Here is a 14,709-nt window from a genome sequence, read left to right on the forward strand (position 1 = left end):
GCATAATTAAATTAAATCCTATTAAAAAATTATTTTATTTATTCCAAAGGGAAATTAAATTTTGTCATAACCCATTTTATCATCAAGGAGTCTTTGTGGATGGGTTTGCTGTGTGCAGGTGCAGGAAGCTTCTTCAGTAGCTGTCAGTTTTCCTGACAGCTACTATATGTAACTTCTAGAAGTAGAGACAATATTCCACAGCAACATTGATGAGCCCATCATTTGTAAGCAAGCACATCTAATCCACCTCTTTGCTTTTTAATCTTATTTTTAATGAATAATTGTGTGAGGAAGATGATGCTACAATGGTTTTAATACTTATAAATAAAAATCAGAAAAGTGTAGTGTTGTGTGTATACAACTCCTTTAACTGCAAAATGCCTGCAAAAGTCAACTAATTAGTGAACATTCATAGTGTACCTGCGTGTAGCTTCATTTCCGCTTAATATCGGGACTTAGAGGATTGATATGAAGGCTGTTGTGGTCAGATAATTCCAAAATTGAACATGTTATCCATGAACTGCATATGGTTGCTGTGAGCATATGGTGGTGACAGAATCATGCTGGGGGGGGATAGGTTTTGTTTCCACAGTGATGCGGAAGCTATTGCTGGCAGAAAACCTGTTTGAAACTGCAAAAGATTTGAAACTGGGGTGAAAGTTCACCTCATAGCAGGAGAACATCACTAGACATACAGCACAATAAAAAAACCTGAAGCATATTTTTGTGTTAGAATGTCCTAGTCAAAGTGCACCCCTGACTCCAACCGATAGCCCGTGGAAAGATTTTAAGTTTACTATTGAAAGTTGTGTTTTTATTCAGTCTTACTAAGCTGGAACTAAGTGTATAGATGTGCAAAACAAGAAGAGACCTAAAACTAAACAACTGTGGCTCTAACTGCAGCCAGATGGAGTTGATACAGTACAAATACATAGCACACTTTTCACAGTTTGCCAACTTGCAAAGCCATATTCAATTTCCTCTACTACTCAGTGCTGGTCTATCTAAAAAAATAATAAAGTAAAAATACAAAAAAAGTTAATCCTAATAGGTTTATAAATCAATGTCTACACACTTGACCCACAAACCTCCTGGAACTGTAAGCAGAAGGATTACAGCTGTGCACACCAGTTCCTGTTTCAGCATCTCACCTGAACAGGCTCTGACATTTTAAGATGCTCCATATGTTTCTCCAGTTCTGCCAGCAAATGTTTTCCTGGCTAGACAATCTGGAGCAGAAACCACTGCACCCCAAACATGACAATCGCTCCTCATTCAGCCATCTGTTTGTCTGGGTGTGGCCTGTTGGTTTCATTCTGCACAGCTTCATGTTTGGAGCCCTGCCTGGCGCACAGCTGTGACCTGCCCTTAGCATCCGACACCAGAGGAGTACCATGTACCCCTGGTAATACATTGCTATATTAGCTAACCGCGACTTCAGTTCTCACTCTAAGCACATCTTGCATCTTTTCCCCTGCTTCCAGCCTCAGTTCTCGCCCTCTCCCCCAGTGCACTCTTGACCAATGTCGATAGAGAGCAAAGAAAACTGTGTCACCTCCCGCCATGACTCGTTTAATCACTCCTCCCCCCCCTCTCTCTCTCCTTTCTCAATCCTCCCACTCCCATCTTTTGTCGCTCTCAGGATTGGGATCGTCAAACATTGATCTGTATTTATTTTTAGAGCAGCTGTGAGCATGCGTGAGTGCGTGTGTGTACAGTATCTGTGTGTGCCTGTAAAACAGACTCTCCTCCATGCCAACACGTGGGCAGTTTGACTGTGTTTGGGTGCGCGTCCTATTGTGTGTGTCTCTGCGTGTGTCAGGACTTTCTTTTTCACAAAGTTAATCCCTTAAGAAGAGGTGTGGTTCTCTCTCTCTCTGGCGCACTCTCTCTCACACAATATCATCACATGTTCTCTCGCCGCTCTCTTCTCTCTCATCCTTTCCCTGTGCTGTTATTGCTGTGGCTGCTAGTCCAAGGGAGTTCTTCCTCTCTTCTCTCGGTTGGCTCGTCATCTCTGCATCGTTCCTCATCCGCCTGTGGATCTTGTGTTTGATAAGTTTTCAGAGCGAGATGGGGGAGGCCATTGAACTCAGGTGAGTCGGCTTCAGAGCAGGAGGTGTGAACCCTGCGTGTGTGCATCTACTGACGGCTTATGGCCAAACATACCCTTGCATGTTTTCTGTGTATGCATGGATTTCTGTGTCAACCTTGATCAGCTGCTGCAGTTGCAGACAGCACTTGGAGCCTCATCTTGCTCTGAGTCTGTAATCTTGACCCTAATCCAGCAAAAGGGTGCAACCTGCAGCCTCTATCAAACTTAAAAGACTTGTAGCTTTTGTAAAAGTGATTTCTCTTTTTCTTTGTTGGTGTTGATGTTTTTCTTGAGGTACCAGGCTCTGTAACATTTTGAGTCTCTGCCAAATTGATAATAGGTCTAACCGGTATCCACAGAGCTCATAGCAGCTTATAGCCTTAGCAGATGCATTAGACCCCATGCCCATATGGAAGAGATTATCCATCCATCCATCCATCTTCTTCCGCTTATCCGAGGTCGGGTCGCGGGGGTAGCAGCTTCAGAAGGGAGGCCCAGACTTCCCTCTCCCCAGCCACTTCTTCTAGCTCCTCCGGGGGAATCCCGAGGCGTTCCCAGGCCAGCCGAGAGACATAGTCCCTCCAGCGTGTCCTGGGTCTTCCCCGGGGCCTCCTCCCGGTGGGACGTGCCCGGAACACCTCACCAGGGAGGCGTCCAGGAGGCATCCTGACCAGATGCCCGAGCCACCTCAACTGGCTCCTCTCCTCCAACAGGCTCCCTTTTCAGAAACGCTTCATCACTCTGTGTATGTAAATATGAATTACGTGTCGAACACTTACTCTGCAGGGTTCGGGGTCAGTTATGACAGAAATGGTTTTAGATCCAGAAGAAAAATATGAAATGGCTTTTTAACCATTTAGCAGATTAAACCTGCTAAATTGATACTAACACCCAATATGTTTTCCTTTTTTGCTCTAAGGTCATGGCTGCACATTCTGGGCAAGCATCAGTGGAGATTGAGTTATCATATTTGTGTGCCACACGCTTTCGTTCAAAGGTTTTGGTTGAAAATGTTAGTTGTTAAGTGAGTAAAAGAGGATTCAATTTAATAAAGGATCAAAATTGTACATGCTTAAAGTAAGTGGATAAATAAAAGACTTGAGTTGTTATGGCTTGGACAGGGATTTTGTATCCACAATCACTAACCTGCAAAGGCCTGGGATCTTTAATTTATGCTGTTTTGGGTAAACTGCGCCACAGCGTTCCACTCGCTGAAGTTAGGGCTCTAATTTGTCAGCTGCCTGTCCTAAAGCTAATCAGAGAAAGGTTTCGAGTTTTAGTTTTATCACCAAACACAGACGTGTTGTTGGTGCAGATGGTCACACTGTCATAAAACACTCAAGACCTGTTGAAGAACTGTGCTGATGATGCCTGGCATCGATTGGGCAGTAGAGCAGAACATGGAACATGAATATTTTTTAATGCTCTCATTTCTCTCTTGATGCCATGTTTTGTTGAAGTCAAAATAGTGTATTCTGTGCTGTGACATGTAGCACAGAATGTATAGCTTTCATGTTGCCTTGTGTGATAAAGACTGTGAAATTTGCAATATTTATAAAGGCAGCTTATGCCTTGGTGGCAAGATGTTAGCCAGTGTGACGATTTTGTACTCATCTTCTTAGCTTTGAGGCCATTTCTACTCATATGAGGCTCTCATAATTGGGTGTAAAGAGGAAGTCCATACTGAGTTTAATGTTATTTATTCCAGAGGCAGCAATGAAACAAGCAACACCCTGTCATTGCACAAAAACATGTCAGCATTTACAACAATGACAAGGACATTGTCCAGTGTGGACACCTCATACGTACACATTGAATGTGTGAGGTGTCCAACATTCAGAGTCAGTATGACTCTGAAATACAAACCTGTGGCAGAAGCAATGATGATGAGAAAAATAGATGACAGGGATAAAGTCCTGTGCCTCAAGGAAGACATAATGTTTGGAAGGCCTGTCATGACATTGGATTAATCTATATGCCTGCTGATTGTGAGGGTTGCACTGTGCTTTGGTGCTTATCTCACTGCACAAGAGTTGGAGCAACTTGAGTAGGTTTCCAATCCATTAAAAGCATGAACTTGTGTAACATTATTGATGTGAGTTACATTTTCCAGAAAGTGTTGGTTGAGGTCAAACCACAAATATTAACATGACTTATAAATCCATGGGAACCTGTTGTTGGTGATGACTCTTTTAATGCTAGCAGAGTCACATAGTTAAAAAGGCAATGCTGTTAATGTCTGTTGTTTTAAGCGCATCTGTCGTATTCCAAGCCTCAACCAGTTTTCCTGTTGAATATTCTTGTAGTTGTAAAGTATTAGAATCAAGGTGGGCATTTCTGGTTGCTGAGAACCGGGGTCCTGCTTGTTCTAGACGCTCCAACATGGCTGATTTAAATAGTTGAATGATTTCCTCAGCTGGCTTTTCAGGGACTTGTTAATAACAGAGTAATTTAACTCTGATGTGTTCAAGCAAGAAAACATCTAAGGCATGCAGAACACTGGCCAAATGAGAATGAGAGACGCCCACCCTTCTGCAGAACTGCGGTGCTCAATTCTTTTCCATTATAGCGGGTTTAAATAGCTGAACTATCTTCTCAAGGTGTTGAGTCTGCCAAGGCCTGAGAGTGAACCATTTATTGGATTATGATGTGTTGAACCAGGGAAACATGTAAATCATGGAGGATACAGACTACTGGGTTTATTGCCACTGGAAAAACGCTAAACCTTTAGCATGAAGATTTCTCATATATTTCATTTTGCATATAAATTCAGTGTTATAGGTGTGGCCAAACATTACCAAGCTCCTCCTATATTCCCTTCCTAAGTCTTTCATGGAGGAAAACAAACACTTTCTAATTGTTTGCATGAAACAAATTAAGCAGAATTTTGCAAAAAGGTTTTGAAACATTTGTGAAAGACCATTTGAGTTCTCTTGAACAAATGCAGTTGCACTCCCTCTCACATCTAGTGGTTCCTTTGCTATTTTTCACTACCTGCCCTCACGGTTGGATTGCTGAGGAGGCCAGATCCCAGGCGTGTTACAAAAAGGAAAGAGAACAGGCTTGAAGAGTGAGAGGAGTGCATGCAACAGAGATGGTGTGATGGGTGAAACGAGGACAAATGAAAACCAGCAAATCAGAGCCAAAGGATAAGACAAAGGGTGCGACAGCAAAAGCCGAAACTTAGAAGCTTAAAAAGCATTATGTTTTTACACAAGAGCAATGCATTATGGGTAAGAGCAAAGTCAGTGTACAGTGGAGTTACTGTGGAGGAAATATTAATTTCCTCCTTTTGTCAGCAAAGGAAGCAAGAGGCAACAATTAACTGAGGGATTTATTTGGTCTCCGAAATGATTCGCTAGTTCAGAGAAGACAAATAAAATCCTTTTTAAGTGTAGAAGTGTTTGCTATTCACAGAGCCTTCTCAAATCGAGTCATCAGAACCGCACCAGGCCCCTTGGCAGTCTTCTCTGACGGGAGTGTGACGTAAATCCGTTCAAATAAATCATAAGGGTGGGGTTGTCAAGAGTCTAATGTGTTGCAGGAGCAATAAAGGGCCCCTCATTTTGGGAAAGTTTGCATCCTGATTGATTTTTTTTTCTTTTTTTATTGGGTTGAATTGTTATGTTAGGGCTTCAGAATGTGATATCGTCTACATTATTTTATTATTTCCTCGATTTAGGAGGATGATCTCTTTGCCTGGAGCTGAAACTTTACAGTTTGCTTTGCTGAGTTGTAGTGCATGAGATCCACCAGCCTGGAGGGGTCCGGTTTATAATGATAGTGGGGCAATACAAAGTGGGAACACGACACGACAATATCATGCTGGAGCGTATCGACCGGGACGCTCCACTTCACGCCTCGCTACACTATGTTTAGATTAACTTGCTGGCGCACACACGAGTGCACAGTTTTCACAGCCCCAGACATGCTGGCATGCAGACGTGTGTGTGCTCTGATGCTGACGCAGACAGGAATCTATTTATCTAAACGAACAAACAAGAATGCACACGGCGACAAAGGACACAATGCACGCCTGGTCTGTAGCCTCTTTGCCTGCTGTCCAAGGGCAGAGGGGATTTGGATATTGTTACGTTAATCTCCCTCTATTTGGCTTCTTGGAGCACATTCAGATAAACAGACTAGCACAGCCGCACATACACAGGTATGAAGTCATGTGTGTGTTTTAAGAGACAACAATACACATACATATTGGAAAAATTTCCCAACACACATGCAATTAAGGATGTAAACTACCTTCTTTAAGCTTCAGGTTTATTCCCAACCTTACCTATGTCTGTTGCCTAGCAACCGGGATGATGCAAAACACAAGACGGTAAAAATGAAGCTTTACATCTTGCTGAGTTTTTTATTACATATTTGATCAGTTTAATTAATTTAATCAATTGTTTAAAAAAGTGTGTACAAATGTTATATTCAGAAATATGTCTATGCAAAATAGCAAAAACCCAATAACACAATTGATTTAAATCCAGTTTATTTTCAGCAACAAGGCAGTTCAAAGTATTTTTCATCATAAAAACATACAGTCATCAATTATGAAACAAGAAATATTATTTTTATATTTGGTCAAATATGTATGAAGAATTATAAAACAATTCAATTACTACTAATCAAATGAAACTTTAAACAGGTGGTTTTAAAGTTGCACTGAGTTATAGAAACCAGAACCAAACAGCATTCAGCTGAATGCTGCCTCTCCATGTTTGGTTCTGGTCCTGGGGATGCAGAGCAGACCAGAATCGGAAAACCTCAGTGGTCTGGAAAGTTGATACAACAACAGCAGATCTTTAATGTGTTTTGGTGCCAAGCCTCTCAGTTATTGTTGTCGTAACTCATGCCATTCTTAGAGCTGTGACTGATTGAAAAGTTATTTTGTGGCGTCCTGTCGACTGTGGCGCCCTGGATCGTGAGCCGTGTTGCCTCCTGCCCCCATGCCTGTTTTGAATTGAAACACTGAAAGTAAAACAATATGGCCTCAAAACCAGTGATCTCCTGGTGTGGTAGAGGCAGAGCAAGCACCAGCACTCATATGAAAGTTTGCTCTGCTCCTCTCTGTGTCTTGCTGCAAGTCTTCCATAATGCAATTTAAAATTTCCAGTTAAATCCTATTTGCCGGAGAAGACAGAGAAGCAGATCATTTTAATGCAGGATGTTTTCTCTGACTCTCAGACCGACCTCCTCACTCAGCTGCAGGACCTGGGGAATAAATCGCTCCAGTACATGTGGCTCTGTGCTTCTATTGACTTTTATGTTTATTTTCAGACAAATAAAAAAAATAAACACTGCAAAGTGCAAGAGAATATGTTTGGAAATGTGCATGTATGTGTTTGAGAAGTGTAGTGTGTTTCTTAGCATATATTAGGGGATGGTAGATGTGGATATTAGTAAATTCTTTTTGACAGTGATGGAGTTGACTGGAAACCAGCAGTTTCCTGGATCCACCCAGGCCTGATTGATAATTATTATGATGTTATCTTTAGATGCAGTCCACATCTATTACAGTTCATCGTTACAAATAAAATAGTTTTAAAAAATTGTGACCTTTTTTGTCTCTAATATAAAATTTTTTATTTCATTTTGCTCAGCACTTGACTTTAAAAACAAATTTCTCTGACATCGGTAAATAATAACTATCACAGGTTGAGATGGAGCCGATAGTTGTTCTGCAGACAGGTAAAATCTGTCAATCAGGATTTTTGGTCCATCTATGCAGATGAAACGGTAATAACATTTGTGTAAAGGAAACAAAATCCTATTCCATTGGGAAAACAAAGTGGGAAATACACAAAACAGTGCAATGTCCTTAATATTTGCACCTTTTTTGTTGCAGGTCTGACAGATTTGAGCAATTTATATCAGCTTGCGGTTTTGTTTTCTTCAGGTCAAAACAACAGATGCAGTGGTGATCACAGAGAGAAAACTTTTATTTTAATTTATTAAGAAAAGATTTCAGATTTTTACCTGATGAGGCACTTACTTGCTTTTATAGTGACATAATTTTACTCATTATGTCTTTTTCCTTTTGTCCTAGCGTAAACTTTTGAATCTAATTTAACATTTTATTGGTTTTGAAGGCTCTTGGCTACCTTTTTCTCCACCTTTAGTAGTTTTATGTCATTTTGTTTATCATAACCTAATAATTTCCTCACTATGTTAATCTCCAGGAGCCAAATGTGTGACAGCTTCGCTAAACAGAAGTGCAGGTGTTCAGATGCAGTCGCCAAGCACTCCATCAATCAATTTCTAAATGAATAAACAACAATGATCATAGTTAAACACATGCCACAGTTTCTAGGCTGAATACTAGATTATGCTGTAAGAACTACTGGAGACTTAAAAATTGTGATGGTGAATTTTTAAAAGCAAAGCTGATCTGTTTAGCAAACATGCTGAGGATAAATGAATGCCTACCGCTTAGTTTTTACTGGAGAAAAAGTTCATTAACTTGTCAAGGACTGCCGGTAATCCTAGGTCAGCTGGATGAGGATCGTCATGATGGATTCTCTTTTTTTCCTCCTCGATGAGGTGGTGCCCTGAATTGGAAACACTGACTGAGACAGACAGAGTGGGGATTCAAACTCCTACTTTCCTCTGCCTTTTCTTCATTATGATATTATAAGTCATGTATTTTAAAGTACAAAAGAACTCTGACGGATGTGGACTTTGTTGCCATTAGAGGTATTGACTTGGAGTATAGTGAAAGCAGTCACAGCGAGCTTCAACCGTAGAGCTATACACATAGATTTACTTCAGTTGCTGCCATTTATGGGTCTGCACAGCCTCAACAGAAGAACCATCACTGATGCAGCCTCCTCACTCCCAGATAAGTAGGATTCACAGGCCACCTACACACTGTACTGTTTACAGCTCTCTGCTGCATTGTGCTGACAGAGAGGCTTTGCTGTCAGCCTTAGTGTGTTTCATCTAGGATTGTTAGTGGAGCTTGCATGCTGATATTTACCCGGAAATGCTTTGCTCTTCAACCATTTTACCTACTTCTTGTGCTCGCCCACACTCCAACACCGCCTGATAAGCCTCTCTGATGAATAAGGCTATCCTGTTCTGGGTCAGTCTATAGCCTAAACACAAGGCCGCGGTTTTATCTTTGCTATGTTTTGCTCCTTTATTCGCTAATCACACACATGGACACACATGTGTGCGGACCATTTGTGGTTTTCTGTGTGTGTGGGATGGTGGAAGAAAGGCAGTAAGTTTGGGATGACAAGTGTCGGTATCCTTATGTGGGTCACGCAGTGTCAGCTGAAGTCTGCAGGGCCCAGAAACTGGGTCAGGCCTTGGCATGAGAGTACACATATTTATATACACTACACTGAGGGTCACAAGTTTGCAAATTTGTTGACAGGACGTTGAGTTTGGAGTGAACAAAGGCCGGTGAGCAAACATTGTTGAAAATTACTATTACCTTGGGACTAGTGTGGATAATAAATAATATTTTACTTGTCAGCAACGACTGCCTCGTCTGAGAAAACTCTCAGTTTCAGATTGATATGATCAATGTATGTAGATCATACTCTACATTGACTCTGTGTTGACCTTTTTCCTACTCTGCTGGTTTGGCGACCTTAGCATCAGGCAAACAAATGTACTAATCAGATGGATAAAGACAAGTAATAAGATTCAGAGAGTTTAACAGTTCACACTTACAGAGCTGTTCAGTAGGCAGATTATCAGGAAGACTAATGTCATTCTTCCTGACCGCTCCCATCCCTGATATTCTGAATTCAAGTTTATCTCGGCTTAGACTTCCTAATATGAAGACTAACAGGTTCAAGCTCTCCATCATCCCTACAGCAGCCGTTTCCCTTTTTAAATTCAGGACAGGATAGGAGGAGTTGTATCTGATTGGTTGAAATTGGTGTTGGCAGAAATGGAGGATGGCACATTCCCTTCCTTGTTTTTACCGCTACTGATATTGTTTCATCACACTTTATCATCCCTCACCTTCAAGATTTTTATGTATGTCTCCTATTTATATGTCCTTTTTTTTGTTTTACTTCTTAAAAAGAAGTAAAGAAGTGCCTGTTGGGGGCACAAACTAAGCTGAATCTGAATTTTTCTTCTAGACTAAACATCTTCAGATTTTTAGGTCCGTTAGGAGTACCAACATCATTCCTGTTTGCTAAATAGCAGAATTATGTAGGAGAGACATTAAGAAAAAGTTAGGAAATTAACTTTTCAAATTATTTTATTAAAATAAATAAGAACAGGTAAAAACAGTGAGGGTAGAAAATGTTCCTGTGCCCCATAATCATATGGACTTTCACAGCTTTAGGTGACAGGGTTATTTGACTTACCACAGAGAAACAAACACAAACAGCTTTAGTGATGCAAGGCTAAACATTGTTTCAGTCTTAATTATCTTAAGAGCTTCATGTTATTGAGCACCTGACAATTTTACCATAACTCCCACGATGAGACTTCACCATGAAACCCACTGGACCCACAGGATCTCCTGGTAATATGGTAAAAAAAATGTTTAGTAAATGTTTTTAAGTTCACATTAGATGGTGTGTATTAATATATGGTCTTGTTTATGAAAGCCATTGGGAAAATTAGGTACACCCCTCGATCCAACAGTTTGTCAAATGACATTTAACAGCAATAACTCTGTATTTGTGTTTTATGTGACATTATTAATCTCTCACGTCATTGTTTTAAGAACTCTTCTTTACAATTTTGCTTACAAGTTTTGGTAACAAGGTTGAGGAGATATTCTTGTGCCATCACTGCAAATTAGTCATGTCTGGACCTTGACTAGGCCATTGCAACACTTAATTATTTTCTGTTGTTCTGTTGTTTTTTGCTGTAGTGTCTGGAATTATTGTCCGCTCGATGATTCAGTCAGGGCCAAGCTTTAGTTGATGGACAGGTTATCCTCTAGCATTGTTGGGTTCATTGTGGAGTTCACGGAGTCCAATGACAACATGGTGCCCAGATCCTGTGGTTTCAGAAATCATCAACCTTCCACCATCAGACTTAACACTTGGTGCAGGTATATTGTTACCAGCAAGCCTCCGGCTTGTGTTTTTGCTCCAATTGCTTGATTGGTGAATATAATTTATAATTTAGATAATAATTTTAGGACTTTACTCTCAGGTTTCATTTAACGATCATCATTTTGGACAGAATATTCTCTAAACGTTGACCTTCAGGCCGAATAGAATTAGTATTACAAGTCAAACCCCAGACTTTTATTGCAACCATTAAAACGACCAGCAATTTCATTACATTTTTTTGCAGAGTTTCAGCTTTTTATCATGTTGCAGCTGTTATTTTTTGTCTACATGCATGATCTTGGTGTAATTTTAGGTACATTTAAAAAAATATATACTAACACGTACAGTACTTTATATGAGATACTTCTTGTTCCAAATGCTGTGCGTCATGGCCAAACATCTCCACCCATCATCTCTCTAAAGAACATTACTTCTGGTTCAGATGCAACTTTGCAAGCCACGTTTATTCGACTTTTTCCTAACTGCGCTGTGATTAACTTTAACATTTAACAAGAAGCTTGTAAAGTCTAATAGGTTGCCATGCAACCTATTTGAATACTGAGAGGTCCGACTTTGGATTGAATTAGCTGAAACATCAGATCCTGGTAAGATTGGAAACTATTTAAAATGTTTTCCGCTTGTGAATAATTCATTCCACCTGTAGAACGCTTTATTTAGAACACTAACCTTCTCAGGAAGAATAAAATAAAACTTACCCTTTACTCTGTAGAGGTTACGGATTGTAACACTGATCTTTGGGGGTTTATTTTTCCTCAGTTGGGACTTTAATTCACCTTTTGGGAAATCACAGCTCCTCTGCTGAGACACAGAGAGAAACAAGCTGATTGGAAGCGGTGCGAGAGAGTGGAAACAGGTGGCTGCGCTGGGCTCAGCGATGACTCATCTCAAACCGTTACCACAAACTCCTGGACACTTGCTCCACTGCGTTCTGCGCTCTCCCCTCTTCCCTCTGGAGCCTCACAGACATGTGGCTTACCGTAATGTGAGGTGTCACTGACTCATTCAGTGGATTTGCAGGAAAATCACCCCTTATTCTCCTCCAGCTCCTTTTCCCTCCCTCTTTGTGCTCAGTGTTTTCCAGTCGTGAGGACGTCTAAGGGAGGACTACGTCCAATTTAAGTCTCTGAGCTAAACATGGAACATCTGGATCGGGGAGGGTTATTTTGAGTGCGAAACAGAGGTGGAGAGCCAAAAATATCAAATCAAGTTCACATCTGCCAAGAAGCTCACATCTGCCAAGTACTGACTGCAGCCGGACACAGAGGCTGTTTAACCCGAGCTTATATGGTGTAAACACAGAGGTAAAAGACAATAGGAATTCATGGCATTTGGAAATTTGGGACAAATACGCTTACATAGACTTCTAAGATGATATTTTCAAACTCACAAACTAAATTGTGTTAGCAACAATTTAGGTGTTCCAACACTAAAAATACCAACTTTACAAGCCGGGACAAAGTGTGCATTTTTTTTTCTTTTCCATTTTATGCTTCTGTGTATGTGGGCGAGCTTCTCACACTGAATTCATTCTTGTGAAATCCATTTTCCTACATTCCCATTAGAAAACATTCAACTTCAGACATCTTTGGATGTGATGAAGAAGAAAAGCAAAGAAGAATATGAAGATAATCAACGAGATCAGGAAGAAGAGAAGACATGGCGTCCTTCTGTGTGAACTCATTTGAATTTTTACCATACAACATCATATGTGTGGTTGCTGCTGCCATCTCCAGCTCAACAATAAAGTCCAGATGGCTGCAAGTCAAACACTGGATGTGGAACAAGAATGTGCTTTTTGGCTCAGATCCTCCTGTTTGTGTAGTCTGCAGTGAAGCAGTTCGAATTTTCAGCGTGGGTTTGTACAGCTCCAGTTCATTTGTGCAGCTGATTTATAGATTTATTTTGATGTCGTGTATCGTTGCCTGTCTGCCTGCCTGCCAGCCCATCCCGTCTGTCTCACTCCAGTTTGTTTTTTACTTCTGCAGATGTTCTGCAAAGTGAGGTCACAGCTGTACAAGGCCTTTCCACTCTCCCCTCATGTCTCGCTTCCACAATAAAGTATTTGTGGAAATACTTTACTGTAATGCATTTTAAACTTTGGTGCTCAGCAACAAGGCTTTAATCTGCAGATTTTATTAGTGTCACTAGAAAGATTAAACACTTGCAACTTAAACCGAATTCAAAATGATATTAAGTCACTGCACATATAAAATATGTTAACATGTCTCATCAGTTAGTAGGTTTTATACTGAAGTTTATATCTATTTTCCTTGAGTCAATGCTTTGCAGGAATCCCTTCCTGCAACTCTCTTTGGAAATCATAGAAACAATCTATTGCAGTGTGTACAGTATCAAACTGCAGTAGATTGCTTGGATGCAATATTTTGGAAACAATATAATAAAACCGCTACTTTCAAACATCATATTTAAACGCTATGATGAATTTTCACTGTTCTGTATACCCACAACTAACATAGATCTTAGTGTTCAGGATCAGAAAGCCCAGGGAGAGTGGTGGAAAAGACGAAAAGGATGATTGAAAATGTATGTTGATTACAAACAAAATCATCATTGCAATATCCAATAATGAGATTTTTTGTTTTTCTAAAATCATGCATCCTGATTGCTGACTGATTTTTTTTTTCAACATTCTTTGCAAAATAGGTCAAGTTTTGTCAGATTGGATGACAAAACTTCCAATCAAAAGCATATTGATGGTCAATATGCTTTGATTTAAAACTATTCTTTCTCACTCTGGCTGCATGTTTAAGGTTTTGTCTTCACCCAAATCTAATTTTGTCTACACCCAAATAATTGTTTGCTTAAGGCTCCCAAGCAGAAAGTAGTTTACATGAAAGTCAAAAATTTTGTTTGTTGGTTTTACTGACCAGAGCACATTCATCCAGATTTTCTGCACCATTTACACGGTCTCTGGAAACTTTGAATTTGACTTCTTTTGGTTCTCTAAGAACAACAACTTTCTTCCTGCCAGTCTTCCATAAAACAAGGGTTTTGCACAGAGCTTTAAAGGTTTTTAAAAGTTTAACTTGTCTTATCTTAGGCCATAATCTATTCATTCATTGCTTCTTTTAGAGACTTTTGATTTTTTGTTATCAGGAGCCTCCCAGAACACCAGAGCCATTTTTTAAAATTCTGTCTCATTTTGTTCTGATTCTGCTTGAGTTAAGCTTCAAACATTATACTAAAGATGTAAATGACTAAAAAGAACTATAGCTTTCTGAGCAACAACCATTTCAGGGAACGTTTTGCACTTCTATGGCAACACTCAGGATCTTCTGAGTTTTGGCAACGTTGAGTGTTACAAACACTTACATAATCACCACCTACAAATGCAACATGAGTGTTTTGATTGGAATGGCAGAAGCAGCAGCAGCGTGTTTGTATATATATATATATATATATTTTTTTTTAATTTAGAAATGAAGAAATCCAGTTTATTTATCAACTTATTGTGTATATACATGTATTACAAATGTCTGTCCTAACCCCAGGTATTCATCATTTTATTTGTACTTGTTCATCTTTTCCCAG

At 40.0% G+C, this 14,709-nt stretch overlaps 1 protein-coding gene across 2 annotated transcripts in view; it reads left to right on the top strand.

Moving 5' to 3' along the window:
• LOC102227270 (numb-like protein) overlaps window positions 1-14,709 on the top strand; it is a 67,738-nt gene that overhangs the window by 33,607 nt on the left and 19,422 nt on the right. Inside the window, exon 1 of one of the 2 annotated variants that reach the window (XM_023351639.1) lies at window positions 1,700-2,096. The exons of the other annotated variant lie outside the window; for it this stretch is intronic. Coding sequence (XP_023207407.1) covers window positions 2,074-2,096 — 23 coding nt within the window. The 5' untranslated portion in view covers window positions 1,700-2,073. Of the gene's footprint in view, window positions 1-1,699; window positions 2,097-14,709 lie in introns of those variants that run through there. 2 annotated transcript variants of the gene reach the window in all.

Source organism: Xiphophorus maculatus, chromosome 18 (genome assembly GCF_002775205.1).
Source record: "Xiphophorus maculatus strain JP 163 A chromosome 18, X_maculatus-5.0-male, whole genome shotgun sequence".
NCBI classification, from domain to species: Eukaryota; Metazoa; Chordata; class Actinopteri; order Cyprinodontiformes; family Poeciliidae; genus Xiphophorus; species Xiphophorus maculatus.